At 28.3% G+C, this 24,008-nt stretch overlaps 1 protein-coding gene across 3 annotated transcripts; it reads right to left on the bottom strand.

Moving 5' to 3' along the window:
- Positions 1-36: 36 nt before the first annotated feature.
- Positions 37-22,053, bottom strand: LOC122627226 (RYamide receptor). Of its 3 annotated transcripts, none has more exons than XM_043808215.1 (7): positions 21,480-22,053; positions 12,516-12,946; positions 11,710-11,963; positions 10,551-10,710; positions 1,950-2,018; positions 956-1,235; positions 37-852 (listed from the first exon to the last, which is right to left on the bottom strand). In XM_043808215.1, exons 2-7 carry the CDS (start codon positions 12,912-12,914, stop codon positions 653-655), a joined length of 1,362 nt encoding a protein of 453 aa, XP_043664150.1. In that variant the 5' UTR covers positions 12,915-12,946; positions 21,480-22,053; the 3' UTR covers positions 37-652. The 3 variants fall into 3 exon arrangements, with proteins under 3 accessions (XP_043664150.1, XP_043664149.1, XP_043664151.1); XM_043808214.1 differs by lacking the exon at positions 21,480-22,053 and adding an exon at positions 14,621-14,841; XM_043808216.1 differs by lacking the exon at positions 21,480-22,053 and adding an exon at positions 14,621-14,840 and having other exon boundaries at positions 956-1,196.
- Between the last annotated feature and the right edge of the window lie 1,955 nt (positions 22,054-24,008).

Raw genomic sequence — 24,008 nt, 5'->3', positions numbered from 1 at the left:
GTACATTTGGTACATGCTTAAGGATACACATAAAATACAACAACAGCGAATGAAAAAAAACAGATATACAGACGAGATGTCGAAGTTGGTCGTAAATGTTATGATTTGTTTCTTTTTCTTTTTCCTTTTTATTTATATTATTTTATATTATTATATTGTTACATGTAATATTATATCGTTACATTCGAAAACTTTAACACAAAGCGTGAGAAATGAAATTTCCTGAAATGAAAATTTATATAAGTATCGTTCGCTCAGTTTGTTCGAAACATAAAAATATACGTAAGTACATATCAAACGAAATTCAATACGTAAAAGTCAACACTAGAAGTGATCGCTTTATCTTTTCAGTTTATTAACGTATCATGAAATGAAATTTTCTCACGATATTTGATTAGAGAAACGAAAAATGTCAGATCAAATGAAAATATTAATTTTTCAATATTTTTTTATTTTTATACAATATACAAGGAAAAGTATACTTCTTCAGTTCGTGAAAGTAAAAATAAAAATAAGAAGAAGCGACCACGTAAATCGTTATTCGATTATGCTAATTCGTATTTCTCGCTAAACGTTTCATTTCTCGCTAAAACATTAAAACTTTTTAAAAGAAAGTTTTCTTTTTCTTTTTTCTCATTTTTATTCTTATTCTTTATATCTGTTCCTCTAACTGTGATTGACGTTTTATGCAATGTTGAGACTGTGGGATGTTAGATCGCAATGATTCGTTGTTCCGGAAGCTGGCACTTCTTGCAGGTGCTCCATGATTTCCGTTCGTTTTGTGCCTGACACTAACATAAGTCGTGCACGTATTTTTTCGCTGCAGAACAAAATGACCGGATCCTTCGAGATCTGCAAGTAAATAAAGAAAAGAGTAATATTTGGTCGAGTCGTATTTTCTTTTGGATTTTTCAATTATTTATTTATTTATTTTTTTTTTAATTATTTTTCTTACCTGTTAAGGGCATGCCTACCATACTGGTGTTATACGTATGTCGTTTTCGATTATGTATGAATCTATGCAAACATGGCAAACGTCCAAATGCAATGATAAAGCCTGCACGAAATCTGACGTTCATCCAGCAATAGATTACTGGATTGTAACAGGAATGTGACATTGAAAGCCAATGAAGAGCTGCCCATATAAAAGGAAGACCCGTCCAACTATGGAGTCTCTCATCGAAGTCTATCACTATCTGACAGAGAGATGTTAATCGAGTGATTAGAGCTTTTTTCTAGAAATTAGAATCACATTTTTATTAGTCGACATTTCTTTCTTTTTTTTTTTTTTTTTATATGAAACGACTTATTACGCACAAGTTATGTTTATTAAATTTTTTGTAATGAATTCGATGGTAAAAAAATAGACATAAAAACAAAAATGCCAAAACTTTTATACTTTTATAATTTTTTTAGTATGATTAGTAGTAGCAACAAAAAATTTAGAACTAGAATTAGAATACATTAAAACGTAACTTCTAATTATAAAGTTTGTTGATATCTGTAAGGATTTTGAAGAAAAAGAACATAAAAGGAACTTTAAGGATTATCATCTCCATAAGATTAAGATCTGAGATATAGTTGAAAATAGCTAATAAAATATTCTAATTTTTTTTTTTGCGAAGATATAAAATAATACTGTTTAAAAAAAGAAGGTTTATAGAAGTAGACTCATCATTCATTTCAGTCCATTTGATCATCTATCGAATGTTTTGAAAATAGAAATTTGCTATTTCCTTCAAATAATGATCAACGATAACAAGCGTGTTTTTACGATCCAATCATAGTTATCTTGAAGCAATGTCAATTTTTTTCCTTTTCTTTCTCTCTTTTTTTTATGACGAGAAAGAATCGTAAAAGTTTTACCGATAAAATTTTGTAATATGATCGATTTTTCATTTCGACTTATATAGTCGAATTTTCAATTAGGATGCTTTTGATTCACTTACGTTGAGAACATTGAAAGGTAACCAGCACATGGTGAAGACTAATACAACGGTAATCATCATTTTCACCATCTGTAACAATAGCAAAAGTTAGTTACTTTATCTTTCAGAAAATGATTTTAATAGTAAATTTTGTTTTCTTTATGATCCTTGGAAACCATTAAGATCCTTAGCATTCGACCGTAGGAAGGTTCAACGATTAAAGCGATTAGATTAGTTAACTTGAAACGTCTATTAAATTGGTGAAATAGCTTAAATAGAACATAGCTTCAAAGGGTTCACAAAACGAGACTGGCAATTCAAAGGAGTTACTTTCGGTTGATTAGAATCGATCGAATTAGAATTAGTCTTTGCCTCCTTGGTTTCGTGGAGCAAGATCAACCGTAGACAATTGCGATGAAATGATAACAATGGTGGTTTCATCCTACGTACGTTCCATTTTCGTATCGATCGCTTTTTAATTTACATAAATATAAGTCTTTCATTCCGAAAAAAAAGATAAAAAATGATTATGCTAATTCTAGATGAAACGATATTACTTATCGAATCGATGAAAAATAATGTCGAAATGGAATTAAAATTTTATCAAATCGTGTCCGATAAATATTGTTTATTTTTTTTTTGAGATACGATTTCAAAAGATCAATAAAGGATAACTAAAAAAAAAAAAAAAGAGAATAAGAACGAACTGATCGATAAATTCATTGGTTATCAGATGTTTACAGAAAAATTGATCGCATTATTGTATAGTTTGTTAAATTTCAATGTACTATAAGTCGATGAAATATCGATGAAAAGATACTTAGATTTACTGTTGAATTTACTGTAGAAATACTATAGATATACATTGGATTCGTATATTCTTTACAACTTTTGTTAGGCTTAAAATATCGACTTTCATTTAAAAAGATTTTTATGAATCCCGTAACAGCAATGCTCTTTAAATAATAGTTGTAATAAATATTATATTTTTTCCTAAAATTTTAATAACTTTTATTTCAAATATTTATTTATAAAATCAATAAGATTGGAGATATTTATCTTTTAAAATGAGATTACATACATTCTATATATATATGTATGTATGTATGTATGTATGTATGTATGTATGTACGTATGTATATAGAAGTAAATAGTTATTAGATTCCACAATTTGTTTTGAAAAAATAAAAACACTCAAAATATAAAAATTTTCAATTTTCTCATTTAGTTTAACTTCGACTAATTTTCGTCACAAGACATTTGTTGTTTCGAAATATAATTTTCTATTGAATATTTATCATATGCTAATATATACCCCACTTTTCTTATTGCCCATCATTTCCAGCATTTCTAGTAAATTCATGGAAAATCCCATGAGGTTGCTTTTTCTTTGACTACGTCGCTCACGTAACATCAAATGTGATACACATAGAAAGTTCGCGTGTTCTTCGTGGAAAGGAGAAAGTATAGCGTATATGTTATGTGATAATAAAAAGAAAAAGAAAAAAGTAGAAAAAAAAAACAGAGAGAAGTAAAATAAAAAAATAATAAAAAAAAAAAAAAGAAAAAAAAAAGAACGAAGAAGTTCGATTCTTTCGAGAAATTACATTTCTCTTGAAATATTTATTGTTGCTTTTGATATAAAATGAAACGTAAAATGCAATTTTTAGATCTTTCACGTTTGATAATATTGTACCAATGAAAATTACTTTTCTTTATTTATTCGCCATAAAAGAAGAATACTTGACACGGGAATTAGCTCTTCCCTTCGACCTATAACATCCCTTAACGACTAATCCACTTAAACGGGGTATTAACAAGTAATAATAAGTAATTAGTAAACTTCATCGATCTTTGTTATCAAGCAAGAGAGTATCGATAATTAGAATTTCTTTTTAGTTTGTTCGTCGTAACGAAATATCGTGAATAAAGTGTTCCTTTTTTTTTTTGTTACTCGACGAAAATGATTCGAATAACGAAAGAAAATAATAATAATAATAAAAAAAAAAAACAATAATAAAAAACAAAGAAAAGGATAATAAAAGAAAAAAGGGAAAAATACTACAAAGGTTGGTTTTCCAATCTCGTTTTCCATTGTACGTCCTTTCGCCCATTCGACTGCTTGTCCTCGACCAATCTCATTTCTTGATAAAGTAAAAAGAAGAGACATGATAATTCATTACCGTTATTTCTCTCTCTCTCTCTATCTCTCTTCTGTATTAAACAATATTAATTAAATTTCCTTATAGTATGAGAAAAAGATGCTCTTCTTTCTATAATTAAAAATCTTTACATTTAATCCTTTCTTTCTTTCTTTTCTTTTTTTTTTCTTTCGTTTAAATCTTTCCAGTGCATTTGTTGACGGAAAAATCAAACCGTTTGATAAAGTTTATGAAAATTATCGAGAAAATTATTTTAATTTCGTAATATTTATAGTAATTTTTTTAACACTTTCGCATAATTTTTTCGGAACATTTTTTTATTCGAGTTATTTATTTAATCGATTTATTATCCAATAAATTATCGACTTACATTAACATACATTTGATCGTTGATAAGTTAATTATATCGAGTAATACGAAATCTTGGAAAATTCGATATGAAGAGAATATAGAAAAAAGAGAAGAAGGGAAAGAGAGTGAATAAAAAAAAAGAAGAATTTCGATTACTCTCGGCTCGATATTGCTCTACGCCTGGAGGAAGCAGGAAGATGAGAAGTGATCTGGGATAGCAAGAAAGCGAATGGAAACTGCGATTGATAAAGGACCTACGAAGGATCTCAATGGCTGACAACATAGTTTGCCAACGATTCACGACAAAGCCGAGCTTTATCACTTGATCGAAGTAATCTCGATGTTATTTTTTCCCGTTTTATTTTTTCTCGCTTAAGTTCGATTCGTAAATTGTAGTTTAAGATGAATAGATGTTATTGTTATTGTTATCGTCATTGTTATTATTATTTTTATTATCATCATCATCATCATCATCATTATTATTACTATTAAAGGAATTTGTTCCTCGAAGTAAAATAAACACATCGCTTCTTTCTTAAATTGTATCGTGTCGAACAAATGTTTCATTGTTTCTCTTTAAGCTTAGTAAAGCTTTCTTTTTTACAAAAGTTTCTTTTCGATAGAAAATCCTTTGGGAAATATGGGACTTTAGCTTATTCCAAAAAAGTATAACGTCGAAACCAGGTCCAGTTTATATTTCTTGTTCATCAGGATGTCACTACTTTGACAATCTTTTGAATTATTTTCTTTTATCGCAGGAACAGGTACGAAGAAGTAAAAAAAGAAACGGAGGAATAACACGCCCTTCTTTTTTTCGGGAAGGATTTCTCCAAAAAAAGAAAAAAAGAAAAAAAAACGCGAAGAAAAAGAGAAAAGAAAATATGAATAAGTAAAAAGAAAGGAAAAAAATAAGCGAAAAGAAAGTAATGTCTTTCGTTCAGGATTCGTTATTGCGTCATTATCATTGTGATCCCTTTAGGATAATGAATTTTGTAAAATTGTAATTTACGAGATGCCCATTTTTCTTCTCTCTCTCTCTTTTTTTTTTTTTTTTTTATTTTATATCCATTTTTCTCATTTCATTTATTTTTACGAACGAATCAAAACTCGTAAACTATGGAAACAATGTTCTCTCTTTCTCTCTCTTTCTTTGGTGTTATAGTAATCGATTTTCGTTCAAAGAATAAGGGAATGACAGGGAATCATATGGCATGACAAGGTTTTTTATCGTCACAAAAGTTCTTTCATACGTACACAGATACACACAGTCATAAAAGACTCGTGGGATGAAAATGTTTTTATCGTGTTTCTCTTTTATTTAATTGGGATAATGTGTTCTTTCTTTCATATATACGTATTATATATATACACATATATATGTATATATGTATATATATATATATATATGCTATATAATAATATATCAATAAAAGAGATTTTTAAAAATCAATGATATTGATTAAATATTAATTAATTATATTTTATAAGTTAATTATAGAAACAAAATCTAGATCAATTAAAAAATTGTTTTTCTTTCTTTCAATACCTTGTTTTATCTTCTTTATCTTTTTTCAATTTTATATAAGCAAACTTTTTACAAACATTAATTATTTCATTTGCGTTGTACGACTTTCAAGACACATTTTATTGATCACACGTGGCTTTTAATTACCAACGAGCTTGATTCGTTTTTTATTTCTTTTTCAGGAAAAATAAGTCTTTCCCTTCCATCAGCTTTAATAATAGCTTTCAAGTTTATATCTCTATAAGTTGAGGCATGAGACCGATTGAATTATGAGAACATAATGTCGAAAAAAGAAAAAAGGTAATATTTTTTGTAATTTTATATATATATATATATATATATATATATATATAAATAATACATAAATTTTCTATTTTCAAAATATTTTTTGATGATCCTTTTAGTAAAAGAAAAAGGATTAGAAATTGTTTCGAGAGTCAATGAATGCAAATTAAGTGATTATTATGCAAAGCACACAATTGTTCTTTTCTCTGTTTTTTCTTTTCTTTTTTTTTTTTTTCTTAAATTAAAAGAGAAGCGACTGATAATTTAGAACTTTTGATATATAAAGTCTTGATAACAGATTACAGTAAAATTTAACATGAAATAAATTATTATCATGAAATTTATATCCATGTTTACAAACACGCGTTATTTTTTACGTCATACATCTTCAATGATTTCAGCATAAATGTTTTGCCACTTTTTTTTGTTAACTTTTTATCGTACATGTCTTTAACGAAACAATTTAATGAGTCTAATTATTATTTATTAGACATAATATTTGAGTATAATATGGTGATTATTATATGAGACATCTTAGGTTCATTGATCCGAAAGAAAAATAAGTTTATCGACGAATTTTTCTTGAAGTCCTTAACTTTTGGCTCAAAGTCTAAATATTTTTTAACAGGACGGAAATTTATGGCACGTAGTAATTGTTTTTTAATTAGACTTTAAATTAGCTACTATTATGTAAATAAATTGTTTTTGTAAAGTTTCCTCCTTGCTGAAATATTACAAATGGTTATACAATGACTTTTAAAAATGGTAACATGACATCTGCATAAATTTAACACGGTAAACAGTTAGCAGTATCACTATTATATATGAGTGATCAAAGAATTGGGGCGTAGTCTCATCGACACACCCCCAAAAATACACATCATCATGATTAACGTCTTTCGTTACGTTGCTCTTGTCATTTTAATAAGCTTGTTTTTATCTCGTGAGTCTCTTCAAATCATTGTGTGCGTATGTGTATGTGAGTCAAATACATGGTAATATTATTTCGAAAATCGTGTAACATTTCACAAATCAATGTTTGTAGACAAAGAGAAAAGGTTTCTTTTATAAATTTTGAAAAAAAAATATTTACGATTTTAGAAAAGAATTGACATTGCAAAAAGAAATATAATCGTTTAAAAACGAATTCTATAAAAGAATGCGAGTGTAATGTACTGACAGCTTGATTCCATATTTTTACGCTATTACAAGTAATTAATTTACAACAAATATAACATATACGCTTCGTACCGTTATTGAATAAAAAACGATTGAAATTTTTATTTTAGTAATACGCTTGAGGATTATGTCGACAAGAAGTTGAATAATGTTTCATTCCTCGACTCGAAAATGGACAAAAATAAACCAACAGTATTCTACATTTATGGCTTTATGGAGGACGTTGAGAATGAGAGCGTAACCTACGGTAGTATGCGGTAAATTTTTGAAAAGATGAGAAAGGAATGAAAAGATCGTGAGTTTTTCTTAAGAAAAATATAAGAAAGACTTCTTCCGTTTATCTTCTGTTCATTTTAATATTCAAAAAATCTTCATTATTATATCCGAGATATTGTTAAAAGTTATCTATTGAAATTATTTTTACGTTTATTAACGACGTTAAAACATTTTTGATTGCTTAACAACGACGAGGAAATTTGAGATGTCTCGACGTCTGCAGTATATTTCAAGTTTTGTTTGTCTATCAAATACGGAACTGTCTTAGTTTATCTTTAAGTCGGCTTACAGAGTTCTATTTTTTCTTCCCTTTGTATAATATTATTTTCTTTAGTCAAACAAAATACGAGTAAGTATTTTCGATCTATTAATGAAAAACAAAATTTTATTGCAGCATATTTACAACGTAACGACCACAATATCCTAATTACCGACTATAGAAACATCAATAAATTGCAATATGTAGAAGTGCTTTTGGCAGCTAGATTTATAGGACATGCTTTAGCTCAAGCTTTGAACCATATGGTTTTGGCTGGTGTAAATTTTGAAAAGCTTCACTTTGTTAGTCACTCTTTGGATAGCCAAATAGCCGAATATATCGGGAAATTATCAAATTTCCAGATATTCAGAATCACAAGCGTATATATATATATATATATATATATATATATATATATTTATCTTTTTTTCCATTTTTTACTTTTTTTCCTTTATTCTTTTAAAATCCAATTTCTTTCGTAAAGAGAGACAAATGATACTTAAGTATGAGTTCAAGTGAAAATTCTCCAGGATATTTTCTTAATGAGAGAAATCCGAAACTCGAAACTCAAAATTCCAATTTCCTTAAATTGTTCGTCCCTTGATGATGGAATTTTCTAACTAAATACGTTGCAACATATCAACTTTCTTAAAAGTTTTTATAGCTATATTTTCTTTTTTAGGATTTATTGATATTGAAGAATCAATTACTTTGTAGGATTGGATCCCGCGGGTCCTATATTCAATTTTCTCGAGTTTCATCTTTCTTCGACGGACGCACGATTCGTCGATATTATTCACACGGATTAAGGGTTTTATGGGATATCTAGAACTATGGGAATTGTAGATTTCTTTCCGAATGGTGGACATCGTTTACAGCCAGGCTGTTCGCAGAGTTCTTTTCTTTTAAGTTTCGGAGGTCGGTAATCGTTCGTTAAAAATTATAAAGAAACGTTGTGGATAATTATGATACTAAAAAATTAAATATTTCGCCGAGAGAACCATTTTTGTTTATTTTTTGAGAATTACGATATTAATGTATACGTACTTTAATGTAAATTCTCTCGCATATTTTCTCTCGATGATGCTTTTTCTCCTCTCGTGTTCGTTGTAATATATACATTATAAGAAGTTGCTTTCATTCAAGCGTTCATTAACTTACCGAGTACTGTACTAATGAAACTTTTTTTAATGAATGAAATTACTAAACTCTTCATAACGAAATTAGGTCGACTATTATTTTTATATATAAAAATTGTTTTTTCCTTTCTCTTTTTTTTTTTTTTTTTTATATTTTTGCAGTCATCGTCGATCATGAAAATATTATGTCGAATTTTTAATCAACGAGAGTTCCTTTTTGACGGTAAAATGTTCTTCATATTACGAATTTCTTGCTGGAAAATGCAAAGGAAACCTTGAAATTCCAATGGGCTTTTGCAACTCCAACTGACGCATTAGTGAACAGAATTAGCAACTTCGTTAAGGTTACAAAAAGTTTCAATCACTATCTTGAAAGATAAATTGAGCCGAGATAACTTCAATTTTCTTATGCAACGATTACAATCCGCAATTATATTTACAAGCTTTAAATATTTTGAATTTAACCTACTTTTAGAACGAATTGCAATTGTTATATTATCTTATAGAGATATCGTTTCACGAAAATCTTTATTACATCGTTTTTCTCCTTTCTGTTTCAGTAAAGGAACTTTTTATCTTATTATTAATACAGACAGTCTGTTTGGACTAAAATCACTTGAAAGGCGTATGGATTTAATTAAAAATCGAGCGCTACCGAGGATTCTTATTCTTCTTCTTAGCATTAAATCACGTATATATCTACATGTAAGCATATATAAGTAGAGATATTGAATTATTTTGAATAAGTTCTCTAATGAATGGGATTTCCGTTTAATACGGTTGAAAGAATATTCTTTCTTTTATTTTCCCCTTCTCTCCGCATTTGTTGTTTCCTTTTTTACTTTTACGCGAAACTCATTTCTGTTCGTCTATCATTCTTAAACGAATCATTCTTAAATCATCAGAAAAGAACAAAAAGCTTTAACGTTTGAAATTGAATATAAGTTATAGGGTACCCGCTTTTATTCTCGGATCAACGACTATGGTGATTAATTGAAACGATTCGATCGAACTTAATTAAAAAACTGTCCTGTATTTTATCGTCAACCATAAGAGAGACCATCTATCATATTACACCCCTCTTTCAATTCAAACGGTCGTCCTACATGACAGTTTGTGCTTCATCCTCATATTCTCCTCGATATCCAACGATCCTGTTTCACGATAAATAACAAACGATAATCTGACACGAGGTGTACACCTTATTAAGGGATTTTATCGAGCAAAGGTTTTATCTTTCTTTACTCAAATTTCCATCCGATCGAGTTTAGCATTTCTCGTAAATATCTATGAATGGTTTTCATATCTTTATCGATTTGTTTAACGCAGAAAAAATTTATCGCTATTATTAGTTATCGATCGATGATATAATATTACATACGATTGTACGAAATGAAAATGAAAAAAAGAAGAGATATATATTTATATATATATATATAAAAGTACCTTTCTTTTCGAACGTGCCATTCTTTGATCTCTTGTATTCTCGGCCTCCCCTGGTGGTCTTTTGCCCCATACGATTATAGCGATGCTAGTATAAGTGAATAAAAGCACCATCAGTGGTATCAGATACTGTAGAACTAATAGAGCCACCGTATAATAATATCTGAAAAGGGAAACCATATTTATTTAGACATGTATATACATATAAATCATTATTATCTTTGATCCTTTAACCCGTTCAGCGTTATGATATCATATATGGATTTTAAAAAATTATTCTTCATGTGCTATGAACCCATATATGGATTTCGAAAAATTATCAGTGCAATAATATTCTTAGAATTAAAAATAAAAGTGTTTAGAAATAAACATAAAAGTCTGTATAGAAGTGTGTTTAGAAATAAAAATAAAACAACAAACTCTTATTATATATTTCACTTGACAAATGTTTATTTTTTCCAAATTTTTCTCTCATGAATTCTCTTCTATGTTGCATATTTTTTAAACAAATATAGTTATTTTTCTTTGGTATCCATTATTGATAATGTTTATATATATATATATATATATATATATATATATATATATATATTATTTGTTATTTGATGTATTCTGCGGAATTTTTATTAAGAAAAGATAACAAGAGAAAACATAATAAGAGAACGGATTTATGCTATAAATGTAGAAAATAAAACATTGGCTTTATATATTGAACCTTGCTTTGAGATTTCTCTAATTCAGAAATATGAAATTATATATTTTCTATTTCAATTAATTTTGTATTAAATAACAATTACAAAATACAAGAAGAAAATAATAAATACGAATTTATAATTGTTAAATAAAATTATTAAATAAAAAATTTTAAATATAAAATACATAATTACAAAATTTATATAATAATAAATTTAAATAAATTACAATATATAATGTTTCATTCCATCTATAATTATTCGTAAAAATGACGAATTTCAATAATTTCATGGAAGCTGTTGCATTATAATTTTCAAATAATTTCAAAATGTTTTGCAACAAAGGTGAACAATTATTTAGTATAATTTATCGTAACTAATAAACAACGTATAATGAATACGTTACACATCGACAAATATTTTAGCGCTGAAAGGATTAAATTTCATCATATACGAAAATTTACTTTCACCTGTGCTTTTCCGATTGCCAATTTTCTCGGCAGATGAACTTATTGCATTTCACGTAATGATCTATTCGAGGCTGAAAAAGTTCCGATACCAAAGCAATCGGAAAAGAGACTATCAATGCGAGTAACCAGACACTCAGTATCAAGAGCGTCGCTTGTTTTTTACTCATGCGTGGTTTCAATGGCCATATTATGGCGATGTAACGATCTATGCTGATCGCTACCAAAGTGTATGCGCTTACTAGCACGGAAACAGCCTGTTATACATTAAACACATATCAATATTCTATATCTTTTATATTCTGTATTTTATATTCAATATTTTTCGTCGTTCGAACGAACAAAGATTACCAATCTTTTTGAAATAACATATTTATAACTTCGTTTATATCCGATGTTATAAATAACTCAGAGTTTACGAACGACCTATGCATTTCCAGAATAATTTCACGTAAATTATTTCAGTAACGCATTGATTGTTAAAACGATCTTGCATAACTTTTCCTATATAAAATATACAATAAAGTTCATTGTTATTTTTGACATTAAATTAAACTTTTACGAGAAATTATACTTTTAATATTCTAAATGTCACAAAAAGCAATATTAAAAACGTTCTAAATAAAGTCTGTAAAATTGAGCGCCGGTCACCGTTGACCTTCGTAGCATTCAACATGTCAATAAAAGTTTGTGTTAACGTTTTGAAACATGTTAAATTTATCGATATATTTTTCTCTCACAAATTATTTCCCGTCGATTATTAAGAAGATTATAAATAAAAAGATTGAATAGATATGCACGATACTTGCCTGTGAATAATTAACGATCGGACAGAGTGTCCGACCAAAGGACCAATATTGAAGGATTAGTATACTGACAAACGTTGTAGGGACGCAAAAAACTGCTATCAAGATATCACTGATTGCCAGATTAACGATAAAGTAGTTAGTAACTGTTTGCATCCTTGGACTACTCTGAACGACGTAGCAGACCAATCCATTTCCTATTAAAGCGACCACGAAAATCGTACTATAGAGAAAGTAGATAGTTGCTTGGAACCAGCTTGACGAGAGAACATTGTCCTTGCTGATGAACTCGTCACACACTATTGAGTGCTCCGAGTTCGAATTATTCCAAGATACGTTGGAGTATTCGCTCCCCTCTGTGATATCCAACACATAATCCACCATGCTTTCGTTATTCTTCATAGTGTTAAGTATATTCTGCTTGCCATTGTGATCTACAGATAAAAATATAATCATGAGAAAGGAGACTAATGTTTCATTTTATATCGAATCAAAATTACGCGAGAATTTCTACAATCTTATCTCTTAAAACATATTTTGTTATATTTCTTATTTGATAGAAATTTTTATAGAAATTAATATTGAAAATTGTAGGTCGATATGCAAAATATCTGCTGTTACATATTTGTATTTCATTTGTTATAAGTTTTTTTTTTATAACATAGTATAAAGGATACCTATCAGTTTCCCAGCTCGTATTTCTTTCGAAAATATTAAATTTGCGAATATAAAGATAATATAAAATATTACTAAGGAAAGGAATTATTTGCTATTATATATTTTATTAATAATAAAATGAAAGATATTCGATGTATAATAATAATTATTACGTTTAATAAGTATTGAAAATAATTAAAAAATATTTTATAATTATTAAAAATTTAATTTTAAATTGCTTTCAACAGACACAAAGTACGTGTGAGTTATAATCTCTACACTTTTTCTCTATATGTCTGAATCCTCATTTATTTTATATACTTATGCTCAGGATGATCAAACTTTGTATCGTATTATATTCTCTTCAAGGATGAAAAAAGGTCATATAAATAGAGATGTCCTACTTTTAGAAGTTATATATATATATATATATATATATATATATATATATATATTCGGTAATAAGAAAAAAATTTATAAAAGTGACTGTTAAACATTTGGAAATTTTTGATTAATAATTATTTGCGACTTATATCGATTCGTTTGTTGTTTTTCATTATTGTTATGTCTTAACAGTCGTAATTAATGCATTCATAATGGAATTTTGAATTGTCTTAAAACGAACTTTAAAGTACGTTGATGCAATTAATTATAATTTTTAAATGAAAATAAACGACGCGACGAAAGAATGACGCGTTGTTCAAGTTTCGTTAGAAAATTCTTGATTGCCTAGCAAAGAGATTTACTTTAATTATGTACTCTCACAATTAGTTTCGATTCTATAAAGTTCTTTTTAAGTAACTATATCGACTTCGAAAAGTATTAATTTATATAAAATCAATATATATCCTTTTCAATATTGTTTCAGTTTTAAAAGATAACTAATCAAATTATTGAAGAGTTCGTGTATTTTATTTAATAATTTATTTTTTTTTTTTTTTTGAATATCATATTTTTTATTCTCTATACTACGAGGTTAACCACTGACGTTTCATTTAATTAATAAAACAATCAGTAGAAAATCATTTTATATAAAAAATGCTTTCAAAACTTTTCAAATTTTATATATGTATATATATATGTGTGTGTGTATGTATGTATACATCTGTATATATACGTATATAAGAGCGTGAAACAAATTAAAGTTGATCAAGAAAAAACTAAGAAAATAATTTTAATGGAAGGAGTTATTATTTAGAATCATGTAATCGTATAAACAATATTCATAAAAATCAAATTAAATAGGAATATTTTGAGTGTATACAAATCACATTATTATCTATGTGCTTTTTATTGGAACAATCACGTTTTCCCGACGTTTGATAAGACCAATTCATTCAATCAAAGAAAATTGAACGGGCTCAAATCAGTGACAGACTATTATCGATTTTTATTTCCTTTCTTGTAGGTAAAACCACATTTATTAACGAATTTCTCATATTGTTACTTACTTGATTTTGTCAGATTGACATTTTCCGGAAATTAGATCGCGAAGGTGAGAAAGTTAAGAAAAAGAAAAAGGAAAGAATGATAATCGAATAACAATTAAAGTCGATTCACATATTTCAATTCAGTCTCACAATCAGTTTAATGTTCAAACGTTTTGTCACTTTAGCTCTAGCACAGTTCAGTTTTAGTCATTTATATTCACACATATCAATTCATTATACTATCAGACATAAATCATAAATCATTTGCATAGTATCACGTCTGTTTACTATTATCTTTTAATCATGAAGATGAAAATAAAGAAAAACAAAAAAAAATGGATAAATTTACATTAGAGGAGTTGCGTTTGATTGTATTTATGTCGAAGATAATAAAAGAAAATAATAAATATAATTAAATAATAAAAAACAAAAGCTTATGATGGGTTCATGAAAATTGAAAGAAAGGAGAGTTTGAAGAAAAATTTGCTAAATTATAATATAAAGAACTCATAGATGACGAAACAATATGTTTCGTACACTTTAGAACGTTAAAGTATTCATTCGGTCTATTTCTAAGTAAAATTGGATGAATTCGATCTATTTTTTATTTGACAAATCATAAAGCACTACATTTTGACGAACCGATTCAATTAATTTTTCGTCACTTGTCATTTTGTAGTATCTTCGCAACACAACAATGTAAAAAAGACTGCAAAGTTATCAGAATTCCGTCAGTCATTTCAAAAACATCTGTCATATCAAAACGATTTCGGACAATCTCTAACGCAGAAAAAATATGACGGATCGGTGACGGAAATGAGACTAAACGGAAATGTATGAATGTGTAGATTTAAATTACATACAATGATGTTAAAACCATTATGGTCAAATAATCAGAACGGAGGTTAAACTGAAATGTGCAATCGTACTTTTAATCGTGAATATAAATCTTAATGAAAATACAGATAATTATTACAAAGTTATAATAATTCAGTGGACAATTTGTCCATTGATTGATTAAATCGAATATATCAAAGATCAATTGAGTCGAATTCGTTCGATTAGGGCCTTTTTTTATTTTATTTGTATTTTGTTGATCTGACGTTCATCATTGAACATAGATTTATTATTATTTGATTATTAGTAGGATATCAATTAAGTTAATATCAATAAAGATGATACTTGTATAGATTTACGTAATTATCGTTCCAATTAATAATATTATATTGATATTGAGTGTTAATTACAGGATCAGCGTTTCAACATTCGATAACGCATTAATTCAATGTAGTATTAATTCTAATAGAAATTTATTTTGTTACTTGTGAATTCTTCGTATACTTTAACACGCAATTACATCTTCTTTGTGGATATATTGTTTAACGTTTATTGACTGCGATATGCATTAATGGATACTGTTACACAATTTCTAGCATTAAAATTTTTCCGTTTTCTGTCTCCTCAAACTATCACTACGATTCTATCTGTCCTTATTCTCTATATAAAATTGAGAAAGTAGATCCAAGAGAAATAATTTGATTCATCCCTGTTGAATAAGAGATCATCCCTGTAAAATTTTCATTATTTCTTAGGACGTTATTCGTCGAATAAAAGCGAACGAAATTCGAAGGTCGAAAAATTTTTAAAGAAACTTCTTTAATCGATAAAAGATATAAGTTCGACGAGTATCCGCGTAGTTCAATCGGGATTTATAATCATCGTTGAAGTTAAAACAAATCGAGGAAAAAAATGAAAAAAAAAGAAGAAAGAAAGAAAGAAAGAAAGAAAGAAAGAAAAAGAAGATATACATAAACACGACGAGTCTTCGAGTTCTCTCGTATTTTGTACGGTATTATTTCGATGCATTTAACTCGTTCGAAAGTTGAATACTATTTTCCATCGGTGGTTTCGTTAATATGTAAATTGTAAAGTTATTTAAAATAATCGTTGCAGTTAAAATTTTGTTCGTGATTCAATTATCGGTAACTAACGTACTTAATATACAATATTTTCATCTCATTTTGAGAGACGCGTATACGTACACATACGCGTATATAAATACATATACGTTTCACTTTCAAGCGGATATTCTCGAAAGTATTGCTATTTATTAAATGAAATGTGATAAACGCCGGAAGGGTCCTATATTCCTTAAGGCTTTCATTGAAATTCGTTATGGATGCCACGAAACAAATTCCTGGCAATAATGAAATTTCGGAGAAACTTGTTTTCCTAAAGCTCGTTGTTTAAACGTAGTTTAATAGAATAATAAATATTCTCGTAAGGGTAATAAATTATAAAATACGCACTAGGAGGACTCAGTGCGTACTTGGATCTTTCTCTCAATTTATTTTACGTTTTATCGTAATGATCTTTGTCATAATCGTTTTAAAACGTTTGCTCTAATACGAGAGAGAAAGAGAGAGAGAGAGAGAGAAAGAGAGATAGAGAGAGAGAGAGAGAGAGAGAGAGAGAGAAAATAATGGAAAACGATTCTTCATGGGACGGAAATCCATCGGTCATTGTCGAACAAACGTCGGAAGGAAAGGTTTTCAATCGCTAAAACGTTCGTAATTCTAATATCTCACGAACGGTACTCGTAAATAAGCTATCTCCTTCTTGATCGTCATGCTCGTAAAGATCTTTCGTTCATTTCCATACTGTCTCTCGAATTTATCGACTACAAAGTACCAATGACTGGCTGTTCGACATTTCGCCAGTTTATAAGTTCTTTTAAATCTTCTTTTTCTCTTTCTATATCTTTCTTCCATTTTCAATATTGACAATAGTCAGGGCGTGTTGTTTATTATTTTGTTTCTATTGTATGTCACTATATTTGTGACACGTTTGAAAAAAACGATGTAAGTACAAATTGAAAGTTAAAATAAAGAGGAAATAAAAGGTAAGAATAAATTCTTTCTTGTTTTATTTTTCTCGTTCATTTTGCTTTTTTTTTTGTTTCTTTTTTTTTTTCCTTTTTATTTTTCTTTTTTTTTCTTCTTCTTCTAAAAAAAGGTGATAACTTTCGACGTTTCATCGAGAGATAGTTTGACTTGCTTTATCTCTGCGAATTGAGACGACAAAGCTTCTTAAAGGGCTTTCAAATACAATGTATGCTTGATGGAGCTACGACCACGTGTATAAAACATCATCGATGTTCGCATAAACACAAAGCCAGAGAAACAAAAGGCGTATTCCTGTTTAATTGGTCAAAGAAAGATCGACCTATCTTGCAGTTTTGTCGAAGTGAACTTCTCTCATTAATCTTGATTTCATTCTTCGTTTTTCATAGACTACGACGCCATTAGTATACTTTTTGCAAAAAAGGAAATGGAACAACTACGTTTTTGTATACTACTACTAGAAAATTATTTTCCTCGAGGAAAAGACAGAGAAAGAGAGAAATATACCTTGATTATGCATTCTCTGTTTTACATAATGATTCTGTTCAAAAGAACGACGAAGTCAGATTTGTCAGAAAATTAGTTGGCTCCGTTTTGCATGTCCACTGGTTTCATAATCCATAAAATACCGTCTTTGTCATATGCATACATATATGTATATACGTATATACATATATACATATTTCTCTTTTACAGTACTTATATGCATACATACATTTTTTAACTGTATTTTTATTAATTTATTATGATCATAAAGAATTTTAAAAATTCTAAAACCTTTAATAAATTACTTTGACTGTCAGATTTAATTTATACAAGCGTTATATACGTTTAAAAATTCCTTCTTTTTCAGATATGAAAAATATTAACGATTATTTTTCATCACGATCAAGGTTAAAGACAGCGTAATAAGATCTAACACATTTCTTTCACGCGACGAATCCGATGTAGGATGTCTGAGTGGATATTTACTTTTACTACTTTTCTCTCTCTCTCTCTCTCTCTCTCTCTCTCTCTCTCTCTCTCTCTCTGTTATATACACACGTACACACATATACTTTCGTTTATCGCGTGTCTTGGTTGTGTCTATCTCCAATGACTTTTTCATCTTATTCGTCTTTTCCACCTCGGCGAATGTGTCGTATGTTCGTGAGTGACAGCGGTTTGTTCGCTGTACTGTAACACAATTCTGTTTTTCTTCTTTCTCAATTTTTTTTCTGTTTACTCGTTCTCTCTCTCTCTCTCTCTCATTTCCTCTTTTTCCATAACATGATATGTAATCATAACTCATCGCGATTAATTGACGCTTTAATGGGCGGCATTTGATATCGTTAACCTATCTGTAAAGTCTATCTGCATAGCTGCATCCTCGCATAAAATTTACAATTTATGATCGATCAATCATTACTATAGTACCGACGAGAGAGTAGAAATATTGAAATTGATCGAGACGTTTAAAATATAATCATTCAATAATAAACGAAATCGAATAAGAAAGAAATAAAATAAAAAGAAAAATAGAAAAAAAAAGAAAACATGTCCTATTCATAGAAGAATTCTATCGGTATCGTTTACTAATAAATATATGTATATCGTCTATTTAAATCGATGTAAATTAGAGAACAGTATTTGTACGTAGTAACGTTCAAGAATAATTACTGTCAGGCTCGTTAGAACAGCTCATTGTTAATAATCATTATGATCCAAAGTCATTTATATCGGCTGTAAATGTTAAAATCGTATTTAACACGCTGACTTGTTCAATAAAGAGCTACTAATCCGTCAAATGAATTTCATTCACATCTTTATAATCCGATATACAAAATGGTACTCCTTTTAGTTTCATCAAGTATTCACGTTAGAAACGTCTAAAACGTTTTATATCCGACAGTCAGAGATTTGATAGAAGATCTAATCTTCCATCGAGCATGGGAGTTATTTATGGGATTTCGTGGAATTTAAAATTGATTCGAATACTGACGGAAAGCTATTGACCTATTTCAGTCGTATTTGATTAATTGCACAAGTTTGTATAAGGTGCGACTCGTACAAATAATTTTCATAATTAGCTGCATTCAATTTATTATGATTAATTAATTTCATTGTATTTTAGAAAGTTCTTAGATTCTGTCGTTTATAATATTTTCTTATTTCTATATCTTTTAATTTCTCAATATTGCTTTCTTGAAAGTTCAGGGAATCTTTAAGCTTTCTAATTTTAGATCATTTGAGTACATTTTTTTTTGCAAAATAATGCGACTTATCAGGATGGTAATACATTTTACTCGTAGTTGGTTAATTATATAATTTAAGTTCGTATAAGATGACTCTTGATATGTAAACAATTGTTAATAATTACTCGTAATCGATTAATTATAATTAATTAATTTCTATAAATTTTAAAAAGACATTAAATGATTATGAGTTATTTATAATACATAGATTTTTTAATGATAAATTTTGTTTCGAATTTTGTAAGTTCTTCATCTCTAAAACCTTTGAAATCTATTATCTAAGTATAGTACATTGAAAAATAATTTTAAATAAATATAATTTGCTTTAAATAAATTGAATTTGCATCATCAGGAATTTATTCATCAGATATTTGTATCAAGATGCATAGAACGTTTACGACCGATCAATCAACACCCACCGCAAAGTGAAATCCGATTACTCCGAACGTAAGCACTTCGTTTGAAAAGATAAAACGTAAAGGACACTGATCAAGATTTATTGTGAATGTATGTTCGAGTATCTACGGGTTAACAGGAGTTAATTTTAATTAATTAATTACCCTTGAAAAGTTTAATTATACTTCTAGTTTAGTCACAATATCGTATTGATATTATCTGACTAAATAAGGATCTTATAGGATTGAACTTATAATTACTATTTTTATTAAACTAGTGTGATAAATAAAATAAATTCATAATGAAATGAAAATATCTATACTTAATATTTTTCACGTTTGACAAAAATATTCGATTAATTTACAACTTCGAATCATTCCGAATGATTTTATTTTCTTATCCTTATTTTTATTCATTCTTTTTAAAAAGGACACGTATATTTATGTGAAACGATCGACTAAGATTTAACATTAAGTAGTACTTGGAAATACTCGAAACGCTTTTGGATTGAATGCATTTAATTGCTTTGAGATTTGTCGTTTTAAGCTTCATATTGGTTTGTTAAATGCTCTCGAAATGGTAACAATTACATGATTATTAAATCTTGTCGTACATTTATTAGAACAAAACGGAGCGAAAAAATGGTCATCAACGTTCACTTCAACTCTGAAAGTTTTTTGGTTAATAATGCATGTACGTAGAAACAAAAAAGTTTTGAAGAAGAGATAGTTATCATTTTATTATCACGGAAAGAAAATTTCAAACATTATTAATTCAGGATTATGAATTTTAAATTCCTTTAGTACTTCCATACGAATAATAACAAATTTAGTACATTGTTGAAATTATTAAAACTTCGAATAATTAAATTAATTATAAACGAATCACGTTTTGAATATAAAAAATATAAACAATATAATTATACATTAATTACTTATGTCATTCAAAGTTATAAAAAAATTGAAATAATCTAAGAAATAATAAAAAGATGTTTACTATAAATGTTTATATAATAGACATGTATAAAATCTAATATGCAATTACTTAGCATTAAGTAACTTAACATTAGATCAGGCTAATCTAGGTCAATGAGAAAACTGTGTATTTTTTATTATCGAGAAAGAAAATTTTCTAATTAGGAGAAAGAAAATGTCTTTTTCCATGGCGTTCCGCCTTAATGCGCAATAGCCTTTAATTCGGATTAATCTAATCGTAATTTGATATAGCTTGTTAATTAGGTAGAAGCATTGAAAAAAAAAAGAAGAAAAAAGAAAAAAAAAGAAAAAAAAAGAAGAGGAAAGTAAAGGAAATTAGTTAAAAAATAAGAGTGGAGTCATGTTGTCTTACCTAAACGAGACGTTCTTTATATGTTTTTATGTTGTTTCTTTTTCCAAGAGTAAATTGTGCGAACAAGTTTCTTCACACGTTTTATAAAGAACTCTTCTGAAAGAACGGTCGTTTCCGACTTGAAATAGATACTGGTGAAACGAAAATTCTTCCAACTTTTCTTTCTTCTTTTTTATATCGCAAAAAATTAAACGCGAGTCCACATGTTTTTAATATGTTATCCTCGATCATCTTGCACTTTAATAAAGTTTTCTATTCTTTTTTAGCCACTTCCTTCTTCCTTCTTTCTTCTTAAATTGCTTGTTCAAATTGTATACCACCACTCGAGTAACAAAATAAATTATTTCTTCGATAAACGATATATTTTATATAATTTCTCTCTCTCTCTCTCTTTCTTTTTGGCTATATTATCCGTTTCTTTCGTATTAATGAGCCCTTAATTTAAATTTTTAATTTCACGCTTTAATTTACCCAAAATTTCTCTATGCTCTTGAAAAAACTTCGCGGATGAATTAATTCAAGAATTACATCTCAATAGAATGTTGAATCCTCAATGTCTTTTGCTGTTATTATCACCATTATCATCATCATCATCATCATCATCATCATCATCATCATCATCATCATCATCATCATCATCATCATTAATAATAATAATAATAATAATAATATTATTATTATTATTATTATTATTATTATTATTAATGATTACGTAGTAATCAATAATACTTTTCATTCGTGGTGGATACGTTAGAATAATTTTATACTAAAGAGAAAACGGGACAACAAAACGGTGCTGACATTAAAGTGAACCCTATTTCAAGCGATATCGTGTGTTGTTAATATTCGCCTTAGGCATCTTCTCGATGATCGCTCGTTACTCGTTAATAGGTTGAAACTAGTTATGGCAATAATTTGTTATACAATCGATAACTCTCCTTACTCTCCTACTCACTCACTCTCTCTCTCTCTCTCTCTCTCTCTCTCTCTCTCTCTCTCTCTCTCTCTCCCTCACTCTCACTCTCTCTCTTTCTCTCTCTCTCTTTCACTTCTCCCCACCCCCATGGCTTGTCGTTTTTTCTATAGATAATATTATAGAACGAGCTGTGAAAATCGATTAAAATCCTATCGAAAGTAAACGTTCGAGTATCTCCGAGCTGAAATAATATTTTCATGAAAACGAAATTGTCGACTGGACTTTGGGCTTTTTATATCTTTTTTTTTTTTGCGATTAAATTATATTCAATTCGATAGAATGTTATTGATATAAAATTCAGTAAGTTATGCACAAGTTTCTTTATGAAAATAATATCGACAGAAGATAAGCATTTTTGTTTTTTTTTAAAGAGCTTCATTTAGTATCTTTTCAAATTTATCGAATTGTTACCTCGAGGCAACTTTGGAACTTTCAACGAAAAAGAATCTTAAAAGGTAAATATCATCTTCGTTCCGTAATGGTCGACACATTACGAAGAACTTTGTCAGTCTTATAATCGAAAAAAAAAAAAAGAAAGAAAATTTTCTCGGAGATCTTCGTATTTATCTATGTACATATACGTTCATAAATTTATAAGATATGAAAGGACACGTCTACGTTCTATCAAATTCACGATCTTCGTGATGATTAACCGTTTCAGCAATATGTACATATATACTTTTACGTCGTATCTTATCATTTAATCTGTTATATTAAGAACGAATTAAGAATTGTTATTATTTGTTTAAATATAATAATATCTATCGTTATTTACGTAATAATAAAAATAATTCAATTGAATAACATCTACGGAATAGTATTTTTTTTTTTTTATAAAAAGAAAACATAGATATATAATTTTACGACTATAAAATATTGATATTGTAAAAATCTAATTGTTCGAACAAGAATTGAATTTATTTCTTAATGAGAGAAACTCGTCTAGGAGTCAATCATCAGAGAGCCTTTGAATTTCAAATGTATTTTCTTAACAAGTAGGATGGTAAGAACTCGTATAAAAGGAAGAAGAAGAAAAAAAGAAAAAAAAAAAAAAAGAAAACGGGATACAATTTCTGTTCTATGCATAATTTATCTAATCAAGAATTTATCTAACCACGATGACTACGAAGAAACTATCTTGTCCATAAACAAAATTCGTTCATTATATGATTTTTTTTTTTTGCAAAATGACAAGTTCATTTGAGGAAAGTCTGTGAAAAACGAAAGTGAGAAAAAAGGATGCTCTATTTATCTCTCTCTCTCTTTCTTTTTCCTCGTTCTTTCTTCTTTTTTTATACCTTTTCGCCTACCTTGCTCTTTTTCCTGTTCTTATTTATCTTATTTACAATCTGACTCACGTGAACTTCTCGTAAATATCAAAGTGCGGCTTGAATTTCTGATATACGTAATGAACTAACAAAATCCATTACATCTCCTCGTACATTTTTCTTTTCTTTTCTCATTATCACCCTTCTTATCCAATATTAGAATTCTTTCTGTAGGGTTGGTCCAGCCGAAGAGAATAACTCGTAGCTTCGTAGTAGAAAATAAAT

This window comes from Vespula pensylvanica, chromosome 2, assembly GCF_014466175.1.
Source record: "Vespula pensylvanica isolate Volc-1 chromosome 2, ASM1446617v1, whole genome shotgun sequence".
NCBI lineage: Eukaryota > Metazoa > Arthropoda > Insecta > Hymenoptera > Vespidae > Vespula > Vespula pensylvanica.
The sequence above is the reverse complement of the archived record's forward strand: the minus strand, read 5'-3'. Positions and strand labels throughout refer to the sequence as shown.